The sequence below is a fragment of the Carassius gibelio genome, chromosome A17 (assembly GCF_023724105.1).
Source record: "Carassius gibelio isolate Cgi1373 ecotype wild population from Czech Republic chromosome A17, carGib1.2-hapl.c, whole genome shotgun sequence".
NCBI classification, from domain to species: Eukaryota; Metazoa; Chordata; class Actinopteri; order Cypriniformes; family Cyprinidae; genus Carassius; species Carassius gibelio.
Window position 1 is genome coordinate 4,211,882 of NC_068387.1, and position 27,799 is coordinate 4,239,680.

A 27,799-nucleotide genomic window follows, 5' to 3' on the forward strand; every position below is an offset into this window, starting at 1 on the left:
AAACAGGCATTTTGAGACCTTTAAACCCTCTGGTCGTGACATTTCAGCCAGTGATTATTACAGACACCGCTCTCAGTCCAGACGCTCATGTTGTTCTTCTCATTTATTCATCAGTGAAATCTTATCCAACACAACTAACCAGTGAAATCTAGTCCAAATATGTTTGCATTGGCTTCTAGATAATATAAAACAGAAACTAGGTAAAAAAAAAAAAAAAAAAAAAAAAAAAAAACCTTCGCAATGGCATGGAATTTATAAAATAGTTGAGTAATCGAAATTAGTATATGTTTCTGTAACTTTAATTTGATGGTCCCTTTTGAACATTCTGTTGACAATAAGTAATGTTGCACTATCCGTAGACAGTTTGCTTAATATCCGCTAACTCTTTATATTCTACTGAATATAAGTAACTTAGCAAGTACATGTCTAACCCTAACCCATACCAGTCTAATGTTACTTATAGTCAGCAGAGTGTGTTACAGGGAGCATCAGAATAAAGTGAAACCTATGCTTTTTGAAAACTGTGCGTGACTTGTGAGGTTTAAGTCATGTTAAGGTAACACTGGTTTAAATGAGTTGGACCGCGCGCTGGCGGGAGACTTGAGGAGGAGCTCGTACAAATGCGCGTGCAGCGTCGCTCCTCGCGTTAGACGCGCGCACTCGGAGATGGAGACGCACCTGAGGAGCTCCGGGAGTTTGTGTCTGCAGGTACACTCGATATCTCCACTCTTCTGTTCTTTTCTGGAGCACTACATCCTGAAATATCGTTTCTGTCTTCTCCCTCTTGATGTCTGTGAATTATGGCGCTGTTTAAAGCCTCTGGAGAAGCGGGAACTTTCACACACCGCGGTGTTTTTACTCGTTTATTTGTTTACTCAAAGCTTTATCGATTAGCTTTGGCTAATTGGCACTTGTTAATTTATTTAAATACGTTTATAACAAAAGTGAGCGATCGAAAATTCACACACACCGACTGTCACTCAAACTAAATTCACACAGATCTCAGTGTGCATAAGTCTCTATTTCTTTAGCAGTTTTTGTGCATTTGGGGGACATTAATACAATAATAATTAATTGTGAATATATATTTTTTTTCTTTTAGTGTTTTATATGTATAACCAATTTAAATCTAGATAACTGGATAAACGTGTGAAATCAGACAAATTAAAATATCTTTGAGAGGAAAATCGGTGTGTTAGGAATAAAGTAGTTAACATTGATACAAACACTGTGATCAATAATAAACTATAGTTTATTATATACTAGGGACTATTCACTCCCTGAAACACAATACACACACATTGTATGTTGGATGTATTGGATGTACATTGGATGTATTTAATATGTCAAACTGAGTTCAGAATGAGAATGAGAACAGTGATTTAATCTATAACTAAAATTCTTGCTTGTACATATAGTCATTTATAATAAAATTTATAGACCAAACTGAAAATTAAAACAACACTGAAAACATTATTTCAGCTCTAAATATGAATTAGCTTTTACCTGGACTATATATTTATTTATTTTGTAATATATCTATAGAATTTGATTTAAATGAATTTGTGCATCATCAAGTGCAGTTTGCACATGACGTGTGCACGGCTAAATTAAATCTAGAGAGATCTCATCATTTAACACAAGCACAATATCAGCGTTTGATATCAAATCCTGTGTAACATAAGACCAGACCTTAATAAGCATTCCACAGGGATTGCACGCAAATCATATGGATTAGGTTCGTGGATGAATGACCTTTAATTCCATGTTTTTCAATTAAATTATTGTATGTCCCTGAATCCCAGAGACATCAATCATCTACTCCGTATCAGCCACACGCTGATGACGATGATGATATAGTTTAAAAAGCACATGCAGCTTCTCTCACAACTATTTTTATTCTCATGTCAGAGCTTTGTGTTTTGCGATTGGCTTGTTATGTGAACCGCATGCGCACATTTACAGGCATCCATATATTGAACTGCTGTCAAAGACATGAGAATAGCCCATTTATTACAGTTACAGGAACACAGAGGTTATTTCTATTTTTCTAACAGTATTCAGATGTTGCAACATATATGCATTTGATTTACACTAATTCTGTCTGTCCTTTTATACATGAGCACGTCTCAGACTCTTGATCTCTCTCTGAATGCACTGGGTTTGAGTTTTGAGGCTTGCAGTGAGTCCTGTGATGATCAATAGGGCTCGTGTGATGTTTTAGTATTGATTATGGAAACGTGAGCCGCTGAATAGAGCAAGCTGGGGTCCAGGAGTCATGTGGTGTCACAGGCTTATGTTGACCTGTAAAAATACTCAAATCAGCTCGCATAACATCTGAATGATGTAGATTCATCAACATGATTTATTCTGCAATGCTTATCTGTTACCCAGCATGCTTCAGCCGTGTGTGTGTGTGTGTGTGTTTTGTGGATCTGTGACACTCAGGCAGCTGTTCAAACAGGACACTTGTCATGTGTGTGTTTTCGCTATGGCTCTCTTCTGATTCTCTGATCATAAAATGCTATAGAGCAGCGAGAGCGACTGTGAAACACTATATCTGCATTCTCTGCATTCTTCAAGGCTTGATCAACACCGAGACTCTGGTGATTAAAAGATTTTCTGCTTCTGGGTGTCCAGACTTCAACTTACGACTTGAAACAGTCCAGCAATGTTTATGTTAAATGTTCAAATCATTTAATGAAGTATAATTTCATACACTAAATTCGAATGGATCGTCAGTGTGATTATAACGGCATGTCAGATCTGTCAAATGCATCTCTCCTGTTTTAAATGTTTCATGACATTACATAAAAACAGACCATTTTTATTTTTATTTTAATTAAAAAAAAAAGTTTTAACTTACAAAATAATAAAACAAATATAAAAGGTGACATTGATAATGTTACTGTAACATTGCCATTTATATCTTGTATCATGTTTACAGATTTCAGAAAATTGGACTTCTGAAAATGCTTAATTTTATTTTATTTTTTTGTCATTTGGAGTAGTTTTTAATGAAAAAACATGCTTCTGAATAACATTTTACAGTTAACACACTAGGTAGATGACAACAGGTTTGTCAAATGGTCATTGTAAATAATCCTGATGTGTAAAATAAACAAAACAAAACAGAATAATCTAGGATAATAAAAGGTTTCCTCCTCAGACAGGACAAATCAGTTGTGTTTTATCCGTCTGGTTTTATATATTTTTGTTTCAGTCTGTCGTGTGTGTGATGTCTGTGGGAGTATTTCAGCAAACTGCACATCAGCCCCGCCTCCTGCTGCTTCCCCTCCCCCTCCCCAGTGTAGCCCCGCCCCATCAGTGTTACTGAAGCCCCGCCCCCTGAGGCAGCAGCCAACAGCAGCTGTTCCATATTCATCAAGCTCTTGGGTCTTAAAGAGGCCGACACTGAGCATGCAAACACTCATTTCTGCCTCTCCGCTGCTCACACACTCATCGTAGCGCACTCTCCTGCCTCCTCGCTCACTCTCTCTCTCCCCGCTTCACCCCGGTCAGACCCCCCCCCCCATCTCACACACACACACACACGTGTACCTGAGCTGGCGGTGGGCTGTGCTGCTGGAGGGGCTTTTCGCCGCAACTTTTCTGAAGGTGCTTGCTCGTGTTTTGGGGGGAGAGGCGAGTGTCCGGCGTCTCCTCTTTCCTTCTTCTCTTCCTCCTGGAATGCTACAACTGGGCTGATGGACATTTCCGAACTTTGCATCCCTGATCCTCTCAGCTATCATAACCAGTAGGTGCATCTTCCTCTTTCACGCACTAACACTGCTTCCTGTTTTCAGCATCAGTCTGTCTGTTTTTCTTCTTCTTTGCATGTCAATAGTACCGTTTTCTTGCACTGGCTGAACTTTCTGCTGCTGTGATAGATGCGTTTTCATCTGCTTTCCACACACATGTATGATCCTAATGTCAGCAGAGGGAGGTTTACAGACACTTTTTAATAGGTTGTTTGTTTCTTGTAGTGTGTTGCGTGACGCATGCGTCCCAGCAGCCGGACGCTCTTCTAGAGTCTTTATGGTTCAGGTGGGACAAAAGGCACAGGACAGATGTTGTTTTATTAAAGTAATTAAATGAATGAGAGAGGTGTTTTGGGTGGTGGAGTGGCCCCAGAGGAGCGGCTGAAGGGGTGCAGTGTCCCGGGGCCGTCTGAGATCACAGGCTGTGGAATAATGCACTCGCTTTAGAAAGACCAAAATAACTTACCGAAGATTTACTTTAATTTTTTACTGAAAATCATCTGCTTTTACTTTTTTTTTTTTATTCTGCATGAAACACTTTTCCCCTAATTTATCTTAAAGCACATTTTTATTTTGCATTTGAATTATTATTATTCTTTTAACATTAAGGGTGTGTATGTCACATACAGTAATATACACAAGGTTTTTAAATCATGTATTGACAAGAACCGTCATCTGTTCTTAAAACAGTGTTTAACAGTAACTAAAACAGTTCTAATTTAAAACATGATCAATACAGAGTACTATGTGCGTTGATCCATTGATGGATTTCTGGATATGGATTTGTTCATGTACTCTCAGTAACGTGTCGCACCAGCTGCTCTGACAGAATGAAATGGGCCAAATGTACACTGTCTGTGTGTTTTGGGTAAATTACACTAGATTACACTCTGCGCACTTTAGTCATCCACACATATTTTTCCTAAACACATTTTTAAAGCTGCTTTGTAGTTTTACACTAAGACGGATTAGAAAGGTTCAGTGCAGCTCAGATGCTCTGACAACTCCACGCATGTATTTCCACATCGCCTTTGCCATTAGAAAACCTTTATTTAAAATGACTTCATCTCATTTCTATTTAATAGAAATTTATTAAATAGAATTTTCATATTTTTAAGCAGCTCGTTTTGTGCAAATGACTCTCTCCACTGAACATTTACAATCTGAAATAGTGTAAAACTACAGTGAGATTTTCTTTAGTAATTCGTTATTTAGAGCTTTGATTATTTTGGAGATTTTTTTTAAATGTTGAAAAGATACAAAATATTTTTTTCTTTATTTATTTGTCTGTCATTAAATATGTGACTCATAAATATGACTGTAAGGGCTGGTTTGTTGCTTAAACACCATCATGTTACACTTTAATGTGTACCAAATTATTTTAATACATAAAAGTGTAATAGTGAAACAGCTATATCTCTCAATCTCTTTGCATAGAAAATAATAAATACATATATTTTCATTATATAATTTGCTGATGCATTTCATTTTTTTTTTTCTTTTTATATGTATAGTGTTTTTTGTGTAATAGAGGAACCTGTTTTAGGTTTTTGACTGGCCTTATTGTGCATTTATATGTTTATTTGTATTAACAGAAAATCCACTTTGTTTAGTTTTAGTTAGTTGAAGCATTTCCTAAAATATTTCAACAAATGTTGTTGAAGTGATTCAATGAAATGTGTGTTTTATAAAATGAACACAAAGAGCAGGCTGTGTGTGATTACGGCTGCGGTTCATTTACTGATGGACACTGCATGTGTGTGAAATAAGTGCGTGTCACACACACTGTCCTCAGATACACTGAAACACCACCGGTTAATGTTTACTGGCGTGTGTGCTGCTTTTGTTAGTATGCAGTGTGTTTGAGTGTTCATGTGTAGATCCGTGGCCATGCAGCCGGTCACTTCGACGTCTTCTGCACTCTGCTGGGATATTCAATATGACCCGGAGCGAACACTGACTAGACGTATTCTCGCTCACTGCGGCCTCGTTTCAGGCTCTCTCTCGGTCGGGATGACAGCTGGATTACGTTCGTATGCAGAAAACCTCCATAAGCACAAACTCAATTGAACAATTGTTTGACTTCATTACCGAGTTGGCGGATCGAGAGCATAAAGCGCGTATCGCCGGCATTTCCGTTTTCCCTCTTCCGTTTTATCGCATTAGGTTCGGAAAAAAAGCAGCTGTGGGAATTGCATTAGTGCATCTTAAGTTAAAAGCTCGGCGGTCTTTGAGCAAGTGTTTCAGTGCTGTTGGGTTAATCAGATTTTTGCTGTCTGTGAGGAGATGCTATCGCGGGTAACCAAAGCGGCCGGCTCTGACACTATCCAGATGGGATCAGCTTACAGTAATTTGGTTTCAGAAAACATTACTCACACAGATCCATGGCTGTGGTCAGCCCACATATTCATGAGCTCTGGAGAGGGTTTCGATTCTCTTCACGAGCCCTTCGCCGGCCAGCTGACCTTTGGCCAAAACGATTCGCTGCATGGTTTTTCAAACAAACACACAGGCTCTGGGTACCAGCGGGATTGTTTTGGGTGAGCGCAGAGTAATGTTTTATATGCACATGCAGTGTGTCACTCACCTGCCATCTTTCCGTTGTGTGTTTACTATTAACACATGCTCTGCTGAGGGTCTTTGGTGCTCTTTATTTGTCATCTGTGCACATATAATCACACTCGAACACCTCTAACTCTCTCAAAGCAGCTTGTTTTAGGCATCATAAGCTTGGAGACATATCAGGAGACGTCTGTGGAAGCTAACCATTGCACTGAAGCTCTTTATAATAGAGAAAGGTTCTTTAGATTAGTAGAAAATGAACTGCTAGCTTAAAGGCTCTTTGAGAAACCAAAAATGGTTCTTCGGTGGAATCGTTGTGAAAGCATCCTATTGCAAACTTTGAGTGTTGTGTGTAATGTAGCTCTCAAACAATAGAAGAATAGCACTTTTTCTGAATAAAGCATGTGTAAATTCCCAAATTGAATGTGTATTGAGGCAGAAGGGCTGTGTTGTAGTGTGAGCGCTGTGGTCTCAGCGTGTCTTCACCGTAGGGTCACTTTCAGTGCTCTCACACCCTGCAGCAGTCACCGAGCCGCCCGGCGTCGCCCATCCGTCCCCAGCTCTCACCGAGCTAACCTTGGCATCCTGGCCGTGTCGTGACAGCAGGTTTAAAAATAAACCCTGCTCCGTTAGTGTGTGAGGATAATGGCCCTCCAACGCATGCCGCACGGGGGGTCACACACACACACACACACACAAACACACACTCGGAGGAGACCACAGAGGAAGCAGGGACGCTTTAGACAGCAGGGCTCATCTGTAACAAATGCTTGTTTTACTGTATTTACAAAGTTGCAGTCTTGTAAATGTTAACATCACCATTAAAATTTGATGTTTTCTGTTTTCATCTCATTTTAGTTGATGTTTTAATAATTTTGTTGAGTTTTTTGTCACCTTTTTTTAATAGGTCTATGTAGTTTTTAATTTATATTTAAATATTATTTTAGTAAATCAACTTAAACAAAATGAAAACGAGAAATGCTGCTTTGGGAACTAGCTGAAATAAAACAAGTTTGTATACCTTTTAACAGATTATTTTATTTATTTATTATTATTATTACAGTTAACATTTTATTTGTATTTTATTTTTGTTGTTTTGTTTTAGTTTTCGTTAGCTATTATAACCTGTGTTGCATGTAAATCTTCACGTGCAGCTCAATGCATGTCGCATCGCTAACCCGCGGCCCGTCCGCAGCACTTGCTCTGTGTGTGCATCAATCCCACGCACCGAGAGTAAACGCCGCGTCCTGATTTGCTCGGTAATCAAATGTTGCGGGGGGAAAATGCTAAGTCCGTTAATTTACACTTCAGAAAAGAGGGGAGAAAGATGTGAGGCTGATGTCCGAGGGGCGTTTATCAGAGAATGGTATTGGTATTGAGCGGTCAGTCGTTTGAAGGTTATGTTTCTGAGCAGTAATTGAAATGCAAAATAACATTAGGATCGATGGTTAGCTCTGTTTATTTATGAAATCAATATTGAAACGGTCGGTCACCATTGCTGCTCTGATTCCAGCTGACAGCCAAACTGAGTGTGCTGCGTCCAGAGACACGGTCAGGAACTGGGTGGGATTTAGGAGAGGAAATGATGTCGCCACAGGTGTGTGAGATGCACCGAGAGCCTTTTAGGATTCTGTAGTTTGTGGCTGGATCTTCTGTCCCATCACGCTTGGTTTGCATTCATATCTATCAACAAAACAAAAGTATTCCATGTAAAAGTTTGGGGTCAGTACATTTTTTTTTTTTTTTTAAAGAAGTCTCTTCTGCTTAAAAGGCTGAATTTATTGGATCAAAAATACTGTAAAAAAAAAAAAAAAAAAAAGTTTTTATTATTACAATATAAAACGACTGTTTTCTGTGTGAATCTGTTAAAGTGTAATGTATTTCTGTGATGCTCCGCTGTATTTTCAGCATCATTCCTCCAGTCTTCAGTGTCACATGATCTTCAGAAATCATGAAAATATGACGATTTACTGCTCAAGAAACATTTCTGATCATTATCAGTGTTGAACACAGTTGTGCTGCACAATATTTCTTGTGGAAAACGGTGGTACATTTTATTTTTCAGGATTGACAGATGAACAGAAAGTTCAGAAGATCAACATTTATTTGAAACAGGAATCTTTTGTAGCATTATAAATATCTTTACTGGCACTTTTGATCGATTTAAAGAGACCTTGCTGAGTAAAACATTAATTACCTTTATTTTTTGAAATCTTACTGACCCCAGACATTTAAATGGTAGTTTATATTAAAATAGTTTCTCCTGAAGAGATGCCCAACATGTCAACTTCTGATTCAACCAATGACGTGAGTTTGGAGGCGGGGCTTACTGTTTGACAGGCAATTCAGTTGTGTTGCAGTAAGGCACAATTCTCCTTTAAAGTATTATTTTTATCTTAGATGTTGTTATTCTGATGTGTTTTTAGTTTGTCGATCCAAGTGTCACACGTACAGTGCTTGAGTGCACTCAATAGTAAGTCTATTGTCAACACCCAAGTGTCTTTAATTCAGGACCCTGTTTATACACTCGACAAGAAGTGCGTCGCTCGACCGTTGCATGTTGACATCTGTCTAATATTACCAATTGGTCTCAAAATACTGTTCACTGGGCACACAACAAATCAAAGAGATACAAAGTTGATAAGATTATTTTGTGATTCTGACTGCTTATATTCATGTACTCTTCATCATGTAGGCTGTAAGACTTTGGTGGTCTCTGTCTACGGTGTTTTAAATCGGCGTGTGCTCTCATATTGACCTGTGAACGCTCACAGATCATCAGAGGACATTACAGTGGAAATCTGCTGCAGTCAGATGACATGGAAAACCTCCTGCGCCAGTGACGGGGACAGGATATTTGTGCATCACCTGAGTTTGTCATGCGCTGCTCATTTACCATCTGTAATTTTCCACATTGACTGAGTTGTGTTAGAGCTCATAACGGTTGGTGAAGAAGAAGCTTTTCTGTAATAATAATGATCAACATCTGGTCTCAGTGTATCCCTGAATGATTGCTGAACAGTGTTATTAAAATCAATCAGACAGAATAGTTGATAAAATAACAAAAGGCGAGGGTATACAGCTGCTTCGGTGCTGATTTTGTTGGATGTGATGCATAGCTGTGAACAGACGGACACATGCAGTTCATTAAAGAACAGTAGCTGTAGTTTACAGAGAGGAGTGTAATAAAGACACTGTTGAGCTGTTCGTTTAAACGTTTGGATTAACTTCTCTCTATTAAAGTATGACATAGGTGTCATTTGTTTTGAGCTTAACTAACATTTACACAAACACTACTACTTTAAGACCTAAACGTGTGACCGCAGACAGACGGAGGTTATTTGAGTTAGTTATGAGGTTCACATGTTAAACTCTCTCTTTTGTAACAAGGTTATAACCATTTCCTGCTCCACTCCTCGCTCACTGACATCAGAAACACCGCTCCGCCTTCGCTCCACGTCGAAAGTATTTCAGTATGTTTACAATAACACAGCTCTGTTTGAAACATACATTGAAAAACAAAATAAATATAATAACAGGAGAGTTTCAGAGGGGCTTATTAGAAGACTAGTGTACCACATGACATTAAAAGCTGTAATTGCTGCTTTTTGCAGTGCAAATTTAGTTTTTGATGAACATAACAGTATGTTTTCCGCTGTTATTTTTAGAGATGCATTGATTGCAATTATCTTGGCCAATTCCGATTTCCGATTTTTTTTTATTATTGTGATCTACAGATGCTGATTCCAATAGTTTTTTTTTTTTTTTAATTTGGTTTTATTTTTATTTTAAGAGCTATAATTGACAGCATATACAAACAAAAATCTACTTTTCTTCAACACAATGTTTTATTTAAAAAAAAAAAAAAGTAAAAAGTTTGTAATAAAATAAGAACAAAAAAATTAATAAAAAATAAAAGACAGAAAAAATAAATGCAATAGAAAAAAAAAAAAAAAACTATGAAACTACTAGGTAAGAAATACTACAGAAATTAAAGTGTTTAACCAGAGTGAATGAGACGTGTGAGAGAGAAAAGGTCGTTGGAGAGAAGAGAGCGAGAATGATGTTGATGTTATTGCCTGTGCTACTGGTAAAAAAACAAAACAAAAAAAAAAACCCATATTGGCTCGAAAATCGGCCAATTCCGAACCTTGGCCGATCGATCGTTGCATCTCTAGTTATCTTACCAACGATACACTTCTTACAGATTTCTGCTCATTCGAAATCGTATACAGATGAAGTAGCACTGTTAGATTACATTAGTTTGAACGCTTTATTGCGTGTGTTGTAGTACTTGTTTAAATCGTGCGTTCAGCTGGAAATATTCAGTGTCGAGAAGGAACAACTTCCGCTCATGTCCACTGCGGTCATCCTCTTTCTGATTAGAGTGATCCCTCTCTGTCAGCTGAATATGTTAAACGTGTGAATTCTTGCTAGATATATGCAGTTATGTTTGGGAAGAAATGTACTCGTGATGGAGTGAAAACCACGACGATCTGACTAAAATATCTGCTCCTCGCTCGAGTCAAGATCCCAGCGATCCGCTCCCAAACTCTGATTGTGAGGAACCGTTGCTGTCAGGACAGATCTGTTTCAGAATAATCTGACTGCAGGCGCAGGCCAGATATTATAGTTTTATTATATATTGCATGTATCGCGTCAGCTGTAATTCACACACATTACTGTAGCGCTGAAGGACTCGTTCAGTGGCGTACACATCTCATAATGCAGGACTGGGGTACGGTTCGTTTCCATCTCGTGCTTTAGGATTGTTATGGCATTATGTAATTGCAAGCTTAGTTCTCAGAAGACGGTATGAAAATAGACATTCGTGGTTTATCTTTATACGTGAGAGTGTTTGTGCAAATAAATGTGTCAAGCCATACACACACAGTATGAGACGGTCTCGTTCATGAATCATATACTCATCTGGCTCTGTGTCTTACATTAGGAGCATATTTGATTTGGCAGCTAATTATTTAGCAGAAAAATGAGGAATATGCATTATTTCTAGTGTAAAGAGGAAAAAAAAAGGGGAACGAATTTAAAAAAACCTTCCCAAGTGTGCTTCACGCGAGGAATGAACTACTTTTTCACATGATGAACTGTTCAATTCAAGAGGGAGCTTTACCTTTGGGCTCACACACTTTTACATGTTAACTCTTTCACCGCCGCACTCGTCACACTGCCTGACTTACACTCCTTTATTATATGAGCTCATTGTGTCGAAACTGCATCACCTGGAAGGCTACAAACTACTCAAGAATGTACATTAAAGCTATTAGACTGGACAATATCTTTTTAAATATATGACCATCAGATTTACACACACACATACACACAGAAATACTTAATAGCTACTCTTTTCTGTTGCAATAGACGTTTGTGTAACTCTAAAAATACATCACTTTGGGGAAATATGGGGTAAAATGGCTTAAATATTGTATATTAGAAAATTAAATATCCATTAAATATATTCTGCATTTGAAAACTTAAACATTAAGATTAAAAAAAAAAAAAAATAGGTTGGGATATATATATATATATATATATATATATATATATATATATATATATATATATATATATATATATAAATTTGTTTGTTTACATTACTTTATATTACATTTTACGATCTTTTTGTAGTTATATTATTATATTTTATCATGTTATATTATGTTATTTATATTAAATTATATAAGCATTTTGTTTTTATTTTTCTTCCTTATTTAATATAGTACACACAGGAGCACATACTGTGAAAATAAATATAAATCCCCGTCATTTATTTCACTTAGTCAGAAATGTAATAATGAACAGCAGCTTCTAACAAAAGACATGCAGAAATGTAATAAATACATAAATATTCGTTTTTATTTTTGAGGCAGTTGAAATGATCCTATAAATAAACTGATTCATTAAAATGATTCAGTTTAGTAGTTTACATCTACAAAGCGTGACAGAAATAAACCAGAGATGCTGTTTTATCACACTTTGCTGCTAACTTTTTCACTGAAAAGTGCTTTGTTACTGGAGAAGCAATGCGGTTGAGTGTTGTTAGTTAGTGACTGTCCAACACTGTGTACATTGACTTGAAATTATTGGGAGGCCAGTCCTTTGATTCCACTTTGATTTGAGCAAGCTGTTATTTCTGAGCATGGATTGGGTTTGCTGCGGTAACGGGCCGATGGCCGGCGGCTCTGTGTGATGAGGGCACTAGTTAGGGACCTCACTTCCTGTGACAGGATCGATGGATGTGATCTGTTTCTGGGACGTCGCGTGCTAAAGGCTGTGGTGTTGTGTGGCTGAGCTCATAGTTTGATAAAGACAGCAGACGGACTAAATTGAATCCTTGGCCCCGGGGTTTAATTGGGCCGGGCCGGGTCGGTCTCTCCTCCTGCAGTAACCGGGCACCATCACCAAATATTGATCTGTCTCTCTCACCTTGTTGTTTTCTACACTCCTTCTCTTTCTTTCTCCCTCCAAGGCTCAAACTCTCAGCATCTCATTCAGTCAGTGAGGAGTTTTTCTGCTGGACTAGATTACTTTATAATGTAAGGGAAACAAATAGATTGGGGCCCAAATTATGTATTTTGATGTTGTAGCTTATTGTTTATAAAAGTATATGAATAAATACTTTTATGCATGATTATGTATTTTGAGAGAGGTACACAAATCTCTGATATTAAACGTTTCAGCTGTACTTGATGCATCTCCACTTTCATCGGAAATTGTGAATTTATGCTGCCAAAAATTAAAAGAATAAAAAAATAAAACTGAAAAATGTTCTGTAGTGTAGTGTGCCATGCTTCACTATTTTAAGTATTTTAAAACTCATTATTATAGAATTATTATGAGATCATGTCAGTTGAGAGATGACACTGAATATTAGTACTTTCAGACTTGTGATATGTGAATAATTAAAAAAATAAATAAATAAATAAATAAATACATATAAAATAAATACAGAATTAATTTGTTTTTAATAATACATAAATTACATGATATATAATATAATTTAATATACAGAAAATATATTATGTGATAATATTAATATTTCAAAACAATATGAACATTAAGCTTTACTCCAAAACCAACATTATACATTTTGCCTGAAAAACTATATATGTGTTAATAAATACTTAAATAAAAGTATTAAAAAAATAAATAATAATAATTTAAAAAATAAGTAATTTGGTTTTACATTTGTAATCATTTACAGTACATGAAAGCATTTGGCTTTTATATGAATATTTATACTTTCAAAAAATGTAATTGTCACACCATAGCACCATTTAAAATGTTGTAGTATTGACGAAAAGATTAGTAAAAATTATATCTACAACTTAGTTAAAATCACACACATTTCACCCTGATATTGATGGACACATTGTGTGTCAATGATTCTTACTTTTGTAATAATTCTCCTGCATGTATTCAGTTAATGCTTTAATCTGAAGAGACTTCAGTGCATGCGAGCTACACATGTCTGCGGTTACTCATGACCTCAGCATTACTCCAAAGATACAGCACGGCTGTAAATGAGCTCATTGGTACTGGTGATATTTTGACATTGAAATCAGCTCCCTTTGGAGCGACGATGCTGAAAACATCACAGGAGTCTGGTTGTTGATGTCTGAAGGGCACAGTCTTCCTCTCTCTCTCTGTTCATTTCTCATTGGCTGTGTTCCACCTCCTTAGATCAGTCGCTCATAAATCCTTGTCAAATTCCTCCTTCGCTTCTTAACAAAGTGCTCGTCTTCACCTTTCCCCTTCTCTCTGTTTATCTCTGCACTAATGAATGAGCGGCTCTCCGCTGCGGCCCGCAGATTAAAGCGGCTCCCAGGGGCCGGAGCGAGTGCTGCGTTCCCCTGTTACCACGCTTCACACACACACACACACACACACAAGTGAACAGCCCCAGGGACGGCCCGAGCCCCGTATTCCCTCGGTAGCTGTTAACCTGGGGCCTTTTTATGGGCAGATATTTCTAAGTGTCCCTCGCTGGGCTCTCACTCGGGTCGCCCGGAGCCCTGGACAAACCCCGTTTCATTTCATCCATGAAGTAGAGCTCTGTCCACTAGAGTACACTGCTTGGACAGTGGATGAAATAATTCACAATATTTGTTAGTGGACTAAACAGTGTGTGTGCATGAGTCCGAGAGCACGTCAGGAGTTAATTGAGTTCCTTTATCAGCCCAATCAGCTGCAGTCCTCTGACCGATCTCCCCTCCACCCGCCGGGGCATCTGATACTGTGTGTGTGTGTGTGTGTGTGTGTGTGTGTGTGTGTGTGTGTGTGACCGTCACGAACCCGCTGACTCTATGAGACTCAAATATGAAAGTTTCACTGCATTAGAAGAATTAACTTCTACACACAGTATGCACTACCATTCAAAAGTTCTTCTGCTCACTAGGGCTGCATTTATTTGATGAAAAATACAGGAAAATTTTTGAAATATTTTCTAAATTTAATAGAACTTTTCTGTGTGAATCTGTGTTAAAGTGTAAGGTATTTCTGTGATGCTCCGCTGTATTTTCAGCATCATTCCTCCAGTCTTCAGTGTCACATGATCTTCAGAAATCACAATAATATGATGATTTACTGCTCAAGACACATTTCTGATTATTATCAATGTTGAATATCACAGTAGTATCACAGTTGTGCTGCACAATTTTTTTGTGGAAACTGTGATGCATTTTATTTTTCAGGATTCACAGAAAGAAAACAAAAAAAAGTACAATAAACTGGTGTTGATGAAAAGATGATTACAATGAAATCTACAATATATCTTTACTTAAAATCACATGCATTTCAACCTCACAAAAACAAGCAACATGTAAACCAGTTCATCTGCTGGATTACAGAATCATTTAACGTTTCACATTTAGTTCAGTGTGTTTCTTGCTGTTTCTTTGTATTTATTATCTTTTATTATAATGTGGTCTGACGGCAGTTTTGGAGGAGAGGTCTAGTATAGTTGAAGACCTGTTGTATCCAGGTCCTTTGCTGGGTCTGTAACAGCAGATGTTAAGAATCAGGGCACGAGATCTTCAGGCTAACTGCTGTCCAGCGCTCTGACTGTAGTGCAATTCTATTACAGCGACTGAAACTCTGTTAGTGTGAGCGGCTGGAATCAGATTAGGGCCGCACTGAACATGATGCTCGGTGGACTCCACTCAGCATGAATGTAAATGGGTCGAGCGAGAACAAAAGCAGACGTGAGGGGATCGGAGGAGGAAGTGAACGGCTCCTTGGTCCTTCTTATGAATCTACAGCTATACAGCATCAGGATGCTGCTTTATCAGAGATGGATGAGATGAGAAAGAAAGACAAATCAACTGCTGCATCGTCGTCTGTAGTTTCATGCAGAGTAGTCTGATTCACTAAAGAATGACTCTTCTGAACTGATTCCTTCAGTGAATCAGTCACGATCTCTAATGAATCACAACTCTCGTCCTACTGGGTTTAAATTAGTTTCTGTGTGTAATAACTGTAATATGCCAAATAAATCATCTTATGAGCATGTTTAACCTTTACTAATATGTTATTAAAAATAAAAATATGTCTATTAAAATATCTGTTAATAATATTTCTTCGACCTGACAACATTAAATAAAAATTAATAATTGCATTTTTATTAACTAACATTAACATATAATATATTGTAACAAATGTGTTGCTCATCATTTTAGTGCATTAACTAATGGGACTTTATTGTGAAGTGTTTATGAGTTTTAATAATAATTAAGAAAAAAGTATTTATTATTTATTTATTTATTTAAATTGTTTTGAAGTCTTCCTTAAATGTCCTGGAAATCTGCAGTTGATGTGAACATTGGTCCTAGAATCATTCATGTTTATGAACATCCAAAAGATAACATATTTAGCAGCAGATGTCATATTTTGTCACATATATGATGCTGTGAGGCTGAAGAAACTCTCTGCTGAGCGCATGTTTTATATATGAACGTAAAGACATTCAGACATTTATGCAATTATGCTAAGTGTCACCTTTAGCGTGACCTTTGACCCGGGGTTAAGCTCCCCTTGAAGTCTGGAAATAAAGCCTAAATGAAATTGCCCTGTATGCCTCTGATGCTAATATATGGCTGTTAATAATGAAATGAATGTGCAGAAAGGTGCGGACACATTTATCTTAATTCAGCAGCTCTAAACAAAAGCTGAAGGTTTGACTCTGAGAGGGAATGAATTCAACACAGGAACAGCCTCCTGCGTTTCACATCAGCGTAGGGCAGGATTTATATCACTATATATTTCTTAATTTCGGTCGATACGATATCATTCCGATATTGATATGAACACTATTAAAAAAAGCCTCATAAAAACTGCCAAGAATGGCCACAACAGATGTCTGTACCTACAAATATATGAAACATCAATTGCCAAGTCTATGAAACCTACTCATATAAAACTATATAATATTTTAGGAGAAAAAAAATGGCACAAATAAATAAATATTCACCTTTTCTTTTTTTTTCTTTTTTTTTTTTTTTTTTTAGCCTTCATACAAACAAGACATGTGAACTTACTGTCAAATAAACCTCCCAGACTCAGCTTATTAATGTTAATATTAATATTTGTTTAACTTCAAACTATAGGCAAACATACACATGTTTTTTAAAGAAGTCTCTTCTGCTCACCAAGTCTGCATTTATTCGATCCAAAATACAGCAAAAACAGAAACATTCTGAAATATTTCTTTATTTGAAAATATGAATAATTCCTGTGATTTCAAAGCTATATTTTAGCATCATTACTCCAGTCACATGATCCTTCAGAAATCATTCTAATATGCTGATCTTCTGCTCAAAAATCATTTATTAATATGTTGAAAACATCTGAGTAAAATTTTTCAGGTTTCTTTGATGAAAAGAAAATTCAGAAGAACAGCATTTATCTGAAATAGAAATCTTATGTCACATTATAAATGTCTTTATACATTTTTTTATCAATTTAAAGGATCTTTGCTAAATTAAATTAATAATAATAATACTAATAATAATAATACTAATAATAATAATAATAATAATACTAATAATATCTTAGATAATCAACTGATAGTTAATTTCTTTAGTAATACTGAACTGAGTAAGCATGTTATTGTACATCGGTCAGATCATTCTCAGACTTCAGCTGAGGAAAGAGATTTATTTACTCACTGAAGATGATTAATACAGCACTCGACGAGCATTAGCTGAGATCCGGCCAGTCTCTGTGCAGCGTTCAGGACACAGCCATCACACACTCTCTGGCACAGGCCTTTTTTCCACAAGGTCAGTGTTTTAACAAGGAGCTTTTTTTTTTTTTTTATCATTTATTTTAGCCGTTAACCTTTCTGTGAATTTCCAGAGGTGGTGGCACCTGCTGCAGCGTTGAATATACATGACACAAGAGGCAGTGAGACGCTGCAATGAGATTTAAGTTGACACACTGACCCCATCTCCATGTGCACGGGAAACCAGGGTGAGAAAATAAGGTTGACCTTCGACCCCAGGCCTTGAACCCAGCATCACCCGCACTTACAATTAAATCAGTCAGAGAAGCAGACTGTCTGAAGGAGGCCTGCGCTCTCTCTGCTCTTTCATCTAAATGCAGCCATGCAGTTTCACCAAGTCACGCTACTCGCTTACAGATTTGAGTTCATATTTTAATTTTAACTAAAATGAAAATCATTACAAAACATCTTGTAACTTCTAATAAAATAACTTTTAACTGAAAAAAATAAATAATAATAATAATAATAATTTCAGCTAGTTGCTAAAGAAATGTTTCAAATGTTCTATAAAATTAAAAGATAACAAACATAAGTGAAACACCAAAATTCTTGAAACTAAAAGAAAAATAACAAACACATTTAAACTATTATTATTTTTTATTATATTAATATTAAGGTATGCATTGTATTATATTATATGATATTACATTATACAGTTTTAATATAAATACAAACACTAATAACATCTTAACAAAAAGTAAAATAGCGCTGATTGGCTGTAACATCATCAACGGAATCATGCTGTAACACAAGCTTCTGCATATAATGCATTGTAAAATATTGTAATGCATTGATTAAAGTTTAAAAATGTATTTATGTATTTAAAATAAAAATGTATTAATGTAAACTTGTTTTAAGTTTACATTTAATAAATATAACCACAGTTATATTACATTATAAAGCTTATAGATTGTTTGTCTCATCTTTAGTAAGTATAATGTATAATGCATTCACAAGAAAATCAACAACTTTCAGATAAAACACAGAATCTGCAAATATTATAAAGTGTTTTATCTTGGGTTACAATTATTTATGAAAAGATATCATGCATTACAAAGTGCATTATGAATACCTATGTAATGCATTATACATAAAGTGTTGCTGTACTTTCTTCTGATTCTTGCCACCTCAAATGATTTTCAGCAGATTTCTACATTATTGTTATACCATTTACGACAATATTAGAAAATATTTTGATTTGCTATGACAATCATAACATCTGTAAATATAAAGGTAAATATTCAGCAAAAGGGTGAGTGAATTCTGTCTTCATAGTTATTTTAAAGGACCATATTTTAATTAAAACATTATTTATGGCTGCACTGTGAATCATATTTGAATTGCAATCATTATTTTTGCTTATCCCGAACTAAGCATAATTGCCTGTGATGTTGTTCTAGTTGTTTATCCTGAAGACATTGTTTCTCTTGGCATTTTTGTTATCTTGCACAGGTAACAAGCCTCCACTACAGCTTTAATGCCTGTGGTTGCTGGATGTCAAGAGTTTAAATCCACCAATCAGAGCTTTTCTCTTAAATCTGTACATGTTCTGCCCAGTAATTACTTGTTAAACCTGCCATCAGTCCTTCTCATTGATGAACTGTAGATCTGTAAATCTGCACATGGATCTTAACTATATTCTTTGTGATTGTTGTTAGTGAATAAATGCACTAAATGCAACCTCTGTGCCAAAATACAATGTTTTTTAAAAAAAAAAAGACATATAAGGTACCACTGTTAAATAATATTTCTGAATTGAGTAAAAAACAGTTCATTCAGATGTTATGCTGATGTTTTCTTGATTTGTTTTGCAGATGTGATTGCAACACTATAAAAATAAATTATTAATAATCACAATTAGAATTTCCGTACAACAGAATCCCAATAATCAGTTTAACTGTTGTTGTTCAGCCCTGTTCACACACGTGAACGTGCTGTGTAAATTGGGTTGCAGTGTGGATTTTGTTGAAAGAGTACTAAAATGTTCTGTAGGGCAACAGCTTTACTGCACCTAATTGCACTTTTGATCTTATATTAAATGCAGCTTTAATGGCAGTACAGCAGTTGCGTCCCGCGTCTCACGCCGCTGTATGTGTTTCAGGCTGCTGAACAGGATGGCTGCTGAGGAGCGGCACATGACGTCCAGCTGTGGTTCCTACATCAAGACAGAGCCCTCCAGTCCGTCCTCTCTGGTGGACACGGCCAGCCACCCCAGTCCCGGCGCACATTCGGACGCCAGCGGCGGCTACGGCAGCGTCATCAACAGTCACTCCAACGGCCTGGACTCTCCACCCATGTTCACAGGGGGCGGGCCGCTAAGCGCGGCCGGGAGTGCCTGCCGCAAACGCTACGAGGACTGTTCCAGCACGTTACTGGAGGACCCTGGCTCCATCAAGTGCGAGTACATGCTCAACTCCATCCCAAAACGCCTGTGCCTGGTGTGTGGAGACATCGCGTCAGGGTATCACTACGGTGTGGCCTCCTGTGAAGCCTGCAAGGCCTTCTTCAAGAGAACAATACAAGGTATTTCGTATGCATGTGCTGCTTTTTACACAGGTTTTTTTTGCAGGTCAAAGGTTTTGAATAGCTTACCAAGGCTGCATTTATTTGATCCAAAAATACAGGTAAAACAGTAATGTTTTGACATCCTTCCCAAAGTAGTTTGCAGGAGCAAATACACATATAGCATCCATTTAGGTGTATATGGAGAATGATGATTAAATTGAGATTGAGATTGAGATGATTAAAACCCTCTCGGGATGGCAGAAGTCTGCCGGGGAAAGACAGGCTCTAAGGCTATACCGTGGACTATACACATATGAATATGGAACCCAGCCTACCATGGTTATCAAGGAATAATCATGAAGGCTTTCCACCGGGGCCTCTCGGTGCCACTACCCATTTGAGGTGAGAACACAGGGGGGGTCCCGGCTTTACACAAAGGCTATAGAACCTAGCGAACATGTTAGGGGTCGCCCAGCCCACAGCTCTACAAATATCTGTCAGCAAGGTGCCATGAGCCAGCGCCCAGGAGGATGAAACACTTCTAGTTGAGTGAGCTCGCAACCTGAACAGGCAGAGCACACCCTGAGCCTGATAAGCCATGGTTATGGCATCCACAATCCAGTGGGCATTCCACTTCTGGTCCTGAAGCTTTGTGTCAGCTCTACGTAGCATCTCAATGCTTGGACGGGACAGAGCAAAGCCAGGGCTAGGTCTGCCTCCTCCAGGGGCAGCACTTGCATGTTCACGACTTGGTCTTTGAAGGCTGTAGTGGGAACCTTGGGCACGTAGCCGGGCCAGGGCCTCAGGATTACCTGAGAGTCAGCCGGCCCAAACTTTAGGCACGAATCATCAATTGAAAATGCATGCAGGTCCCCTACCCTCTTGATGGACGACAGTGCAAGCAAGAGAAGAGTTTTCAATTAAAGAAAAAATTGCTCAACTGAATGCAAAGGCTCGAATGGGCCCTGTTGTAGTGATTTAAGCACTAAAGTCCGGTCCCAAGAGGGCATAGAGTGGGGTCGGAAAGGATTTAACCTCCTGGCCCCTTTAAAGAACCTGATGACAAGGTCATGCTTACCTATAGACTTCCCATTCACGGGGCCATGGAAAGCAGCAATAGCGCCAATCTGGACTTTGAGGGTGGAGGGAGACAGCCTTCGCTCCAGCCCTTGCTGCAGAAAGGAAAGCACGACCGCAATCTGGCATCTCCGGGGTCTTCTCGGCAGAGGTGGGTAGTAACGAGTTACATTTACTTCGTTACATTTACTTGAGTAATTTTTCGGGGTAACTAATACTTTTCGGAGTATATTTAAAGATGGGTACTTTATACTCTTACTTGAGTAATTTTTTTAGGAAAAATCTGTACTTTTACTTCGTTACTGTGGGCGACGCTCCTCTCGTTACTTTATCTTAATGCAATAAATGTTATAAATGCTTCAGTTTATTCCAAACGCGCCGTCTACTTTTCTCTGGGCAATGAGCGATGCCCATTCGCGAATGATTCATTCTTTTGAGTCAACTCTGTTCAAAGGCTTGATCGAACCAATTGGCAAACGAGTGAATTTGTTCATGAATCAGTTTGAATGAGTCGTTCAACTCCCTGCCGCAAGCGCTAAGCATCTGAAGCAGTTCACTCAGAGTTGTAATGTTTAAGAATACCAGCAGCGTTGAAAACGTGGCTATGGAACTGCACTGAATTGAAAGCAAATCTGCAAAGGCTATTATTTGCTTGCGATGGAGGTCCTCGTTAGATGAACGCGTGTGCTGTCTACTGTTTAACAGGTAATAACTTGGGCTATTCGATTACAGTAGCCTACACGATACCACTGTGACATTAGTTTGTTGTACGTGTGTGGCTTATAACAGAGCGGAGTCAAGTTGAATGCAGCTTCCAAAAGACAAAAAATATCCGATTAAGATTTTATTAATTTTAATACAATCACACCGGTGTGAGTACGTTCAGCGAGTCATATCATCAGCTGCTAAATTCAGATCTGTGATCGCTTGCTGGCGCTGAGCCAGAGACAGACGCGTTTTTACAGCGCTGTGCATTAACCAATCACACACGGTTCTGTTGAGCTTTTGAATGCGAATTCTCTCGTCAGAAACAACAAAGTGCAGATGTGTGTACGAATCTATAATTAAGATATTGATTTCACAGTGTTAACAGTTTCAGTGATTTTAATGGGAGTTTCTGAGAGTGATTGAAATATACACTGTCAGTGAAAATTATCTTTAATAATGTAAATGTTATTTGCTCTCTTTCTGAACAATGAAAGATTAGTAGCAATATTTATATCACATTAACTTTCAATGTTAAATTCACATTTAATATAAAGTCAGTCGTATTAAAAATATGTTATGGCATGACACCTATATTTGTTACTTAAGTAAACAGACAGGGTTTTATAACAAATTACATAAATTGGAGTAAAGGCTGATGAAATATATACATTTACACACACACATACACACACACACACACATACATTACATAATTTTTTTCTATATAGCCTATCTAAATAAAAATAGGCTCCGTATATATGACCCAAAGTAACTAGTAACTAACTACTTGAGTAGATTTTTTATCCGATACTCTTTTACTCTTACTCAAGTAACTATTCAAGACTAGTACTTTTACTTTTACTTGAGTAAATATTTCTAGAATTACTTTTACTTTTACTTGAGTAAAGTTTTTGGGTACTCTACCCACCTCTGCTTCTCGGCGAGAAGAACACCACTCAACGAACGGGTGCCACTTCAAGGCATAAGCGTGTCTCGTAGATGGTGCTCTTGCTGAAGTGATGGTGTTTACTACCTCCTGGGGTAGCTCACCTAGAACCTCTGATGTCCCGTCCTGGGACCAGACATGGAGTTTCCAAAGGTCTGGATGCAGGTGCCAAATGGTTCCCCATCTCTGAGTCAGTAGATCCTTCCTCAGAGGAATCAGCCAAGGAGAGACTGTTGCGAGTAGCAATAGTTCAGGGAACCAGGTCCGAGTGGGCCAATACGGTGCTACTAGCAAGACTTGCTCCTCATCCTTCTGGACTTTGCACACTGTCTGTGCGAGAAGGCTCATTGGGGGAAACGCATATTTCGGTAGTCCCTGCAGCCAGCTGTGTGCCAGTGCATCAGTGCTGAGTGTTCCCTCGGTCAGGGAGTAGAACAGCTGGCATTGAGAGGTCTCTGGAAATGTGAAATGGCGTCCTTATAAGGACGATCTGTCGTCTTTACAAAAATGCACCCGTGAAGCTCTTTTAGAGAAATTTGCTCTTTAGGAAATGCTCTTTTTGTGCTGAGGTGCACAGGGGAATTGGCCGCTTGCAACACAAAAGGTGAAGTGCAGCCTGAAGTGTGCAACCCACTCGACACGGGAACGACCGCCGCCGAAGTGCCGTCTCGCCAACACACAAAGCTTCTGAGAGCGTGCTGAAATCGTAGTTCACAGCAGACACAGTTGAGCAGAACGATACTAACGCTCGGCTCCGAAGCGAAAAGCTGGTATGCATTGTACCTGCTGCCTTCTTATATTCACGCTGTGATCAGCGGCAGCTGGATGCAATAATTGCATGCCAATGTGCATCAGCTCATTTAGTTTACACTTGAAGTAGATAGGTCTATCGAAGCAATATCCCATTTTCATCTGTCATCGATGTAACAGACTGAAATGAAACAGCATTTATTTGAAACAGAAATATTCTAAATAATTGATAAATTTATTATGTGCTTGATGAATAAAAGTATTTTTTATTTTTTTTTATAAAATCTTACTTACTCCAAACTTTTGAACGGTAAAGCATATCAGAATGATTTCTGAAGACCATGTGACATTGAAGACTGGAGGAATGATGATGAAAATTCAGCTGCACATCACATTACATTACTTTTTCACAGATATTCACATAGAATACAGCTGTTTAAACTAATAATATTTAACTTTTTACTGTATTTTTGATTGCCTAAATGCAGCTTTGGTGATAAGATTTTTGCTTCAAACAGGAATGAAACACAGTAATCAAGTCAAGTTTATCTTAGCATAGCTCTTTTCAAAGCAGCTTTACATTAAATGTTTGTATAATACTCTATCAGTGGTGCAAAAAAAAAAATTAAATAAATAACTCTCCTCAAATTTTCATATAAAGCAAACTTCCAGATTTACACCACTTATATACATATTACATTTCATTTCATGATGATGAGAAACAATGAACCGTGGATGGCTAACTGTCAATAGAAAGACAATGTACATATTGACATTATCCTGACATGGACATGGTGATGTATGGTGTGGCGCCAGCGGCAACGTTATAGTAATCAATCCATTTGATCGCCTATAAGAGGTTTACTGTTACAGAGACATATGATGAGATGACCACACTGACCAGAAGGCACTAAGAGCAGATGAAATAGCCATCTTTACATCACCGTCTCTTCTCACAACAGCACAGAGGAAATGGACAAACCAAAGGGTTTCACATTGACAAAATCTGGTCCTCATTGTGTATCATTTTGGCCAAATGCTGAGAGAGAGCATGTGACTGACATGTAAAACAAGCAATCACAGTTAGGCCTGTTTTCTGTTTTCTGTTTATAAATAAAAATAAATAAATAAATAACTTAATTAATTAATTGAAATAAATGTTTACTGAAATGAAATCACACAATAAATAAATAAAATTGGCACAAAAAAAGAGAATTTAAAGTCATTATTCTGTTAAGTGAGAACGACACTGAATAGATATTGCAATAATGGTAATAATAATTGCTTTAGAAATAAATATTTAGATTCAACATATTATTATTATCATTATTATTATTATTATTATTATTATTATTATTATTATTATTATTTTATATAAAATGGTACTCTAAATATGAAACTAAAAGCCATTAGGTGGCAGGAACTCACTGTCTTAATAAGTGAGTCATTGAGTCATTCATTCAGCTGATTTGTTCAAATGGTTGAATCATTAAGAAGTGTTTTTTTTCTTTATGAGTGAATCACCAAATCATAGACTCATTCATTCAATAGCGAAACTGGAGACTCGCAACTCTTCTGCAGTACAAAAGTATTGGCAATAATAAAATAAAAATAAAGAAAACCATGGGGTTAATTAATGCTATTAAAACTTAATAGATTCACATACTTATTCTCTGCAGTTATGTAATGTCAGCCAATCAGATTTGAGCTTGTTATACTGAGAAAGTGCTTTTGTGTGTGCTGACTCTATTGAGTTTCGAAATATACGTCATGTAATATTTGACTGTTATATAACAATCAAAAAGAACATAAAGTAATTATTTATGTTAAAGGCTCACATACGGTATATGTACAAGCATGCATACAAGCATAAGCAAACTGTCATGTTTGAATATGGCTGGGATGATCTGTGACTGACAGGTTATTCGGTTCTGTGGACAGATACAGTGTTTTCTGTGGAGTGCTGTGAGTGTTTTAAACTGAGCACTGTAATGCAGAGATTTCTGTGGTGCGTGATGTTCAGGTCAGAACAGACATGCAGCATCCCACTGTCAGATTGGATTGGCACAGACAAGAGGAGCAGTGTGTTCTGAACCAGATACTAATCACAGGGACTGTGTGTGTGTGTGTGTGTGTGTGTGTGTGTGTGTGTGTGTGTGTGTGTGTGTGTGTGTGTGTGTGTGTGTGTGTGTGTTTGTGTGTGTGTGTGATGGCTCAGAGAGAGACAGAGAGAGAGTCTGACTGACACCAGTCACACTGCTCTGCTTTCATAAACCTTTAGCAACACGCATGTAGGAACCTCACTCATTAAGAGTGTTTCTTTATTACTTGATTGCTTCATGGAATTGCTTAATTCATAAATCGATTAATTGCATAATAACACACTTTTCACAATGGCATACATGCATAAGCGTGTGAAAGCAGGACACAAGGTAAAGGACACACTGATAAAAAAATATTAATGTTGAGTTTTAGTGATTAGTTGTTAACTCTTAAGGCAAATTGCAAATCTTCTGAGGACCCTTTATTTCTTAATCTCTCAATCATATTTTATGTTTGGAACATTTCAGTCTCATTTTATTGAGACATATTACTGGAGATATAGAGTTACGACTGATATTTAGATAATTTTATGTCAGTATCTGCTTTACTGTTATAAAGATCTCATTATTATCATTATCAGTATTTCATCTTACTTTACTTAATTGCATACGTTTGCTCCGTTTGAGTCTCTGAATAAAATTGAGCTGTTTTTTCCTCAATATTCTCACTGTATCATGAGACATATACAGATCAAATGTGATAAAAAAAAAAAAAAAAACATACAGAGTTTTTGGTTTTCAATATTTTGTCTAAAGGCTCTGTTCCATTTTCTCACTATTGTTTTACATGTGAGATTTTACAGGGTTAAATCCCTACTGTATTTGTTCATTTCGACATACGGCATGAATTATGAATCACTGTGAAGACAAACATGACTCCACTCTCACAGTTCAGAAGATCTCAGGACCGCCAGCTCTTAAACACACACTCTCTGATGTTGGCTGCGTTGTATCGGCTTTAAACAGTCTATGTACCTTGTGAAGGCAAACAATCACAGTCGTCCAAAAGTCCCCACTGTTGGCTAAACACACGCGGTGTCCCTCAAACACATATTTAGTGTTTGGCTTTAAACACTGACAGATGCACAAAAGCATCCATGACAAGACACTCGAATAAACGAGCGCTTTGAGTAGAACCACGGTTTGTACAATTAAGAGGAGAAGAGTTACACGACGTGTCTCAGACGTCTCGTCATCCTCTCTTTGTGTTGTCAGATGGTGATTTCCCCTTCTATCGCTGTGTTCTTCCTCTTGGAGCGCTGCCTGTAATGGAGCTAATCTAGAGCCGTTTGTCCGAGCCACAGGAGTTTTGTCAATAACAATCAGCGTTCAGCAGGAGTAATTAAGGCCGAGGCTTTTCATTAGGACGGGGGGAGGGGCTCGTCTCCGGGGACGGCCAGCACAATTAGAAACGCAGGCACGCGTCGCCGGGTAATTTCAGCCGCGGCCAGGAAGGAGGGGAAGAAACCCAAGACTTTCTTTAGATTGAAGAGGGACTGGTTTTTGTCTCGTGCCGGAGCGGGACGACTAATGGCATAATAAGTAGACGCACGACTCTGGATGAACGGGGGAGGATTTTAGACAGAAAGTGGAAGAAACAGGACAGGTTGAGATACTGAAGAATAGGGCTGAAGATGAGCTTCTGACTCGAGACAAAAAAGAGGCACGAGAGATGAGGATCAGATGTGATTAAGAAAGTCGACAACAGGCTGAAGTTGAGGGTTTCTGAACATGTCAAAAAACGAGTTCAGAAATAACGCTTGCATTGATAAATATTGTTTGGAATTTGGTCCAATTGGCAATAAAGAGCTGACAAGTATCTCAAGCGTGCTAGTACTGAGTTGATGAAACCGTGAGTAATCGCTAATGAACATTACATGAAATCAGAACCAGAAATCAGAATTTAAATAGGCTCTTATAGACTTACATATGTTTAACCCTAACCCTAAATCTGAAGCTTATTTTTTTATTATTATTTTATAGTTTGCTTTCACTAAACATGTTCAATCATCAGTAATCAGTCTTTCACTTTTGCTGTAAACTCATAATAATCTTTATTTTGACATAATAATCTTTATTAGTAAGCTGG

At 37.6% G+C, this 27,799-nt stretch overlaps 1 protein-coding gene across 5 annotated transcripts in view; it reads left to right on the top strand.

The window, feature by feature from the left end:
* The first annotated feature begins 586 nt into the window (after window positions 1-586).
* LOC128031397 (steroid hormone receptor ERR2-like) overlaps window positions 587-27,799 on the top strand; it is a 63,263-nt gene continuing 36,050 nt past the window's right edge. Inside the window, exons 1-3 of one of the 5 annotated variants that reach the window (XM_052619639.1) lie at window positions 17,371-17,620; window positions 17,697-17,810; window positions 19,724-20,145. In XM_052619639.1, coding sequence (XP_052475599.1) covers window positions 19,737-20,145 — 409 coding nt within the window. In that variant the 5' untranslated portion in view covers window positions 17,371-17,620; window positions 17,697-17,810; window positions 19,724-19,736. The other 4 variants (XM_052619637.1, XM_052619636.1, XM_052619640.1 and 1 more) reach the window with 4 other exon arrangements.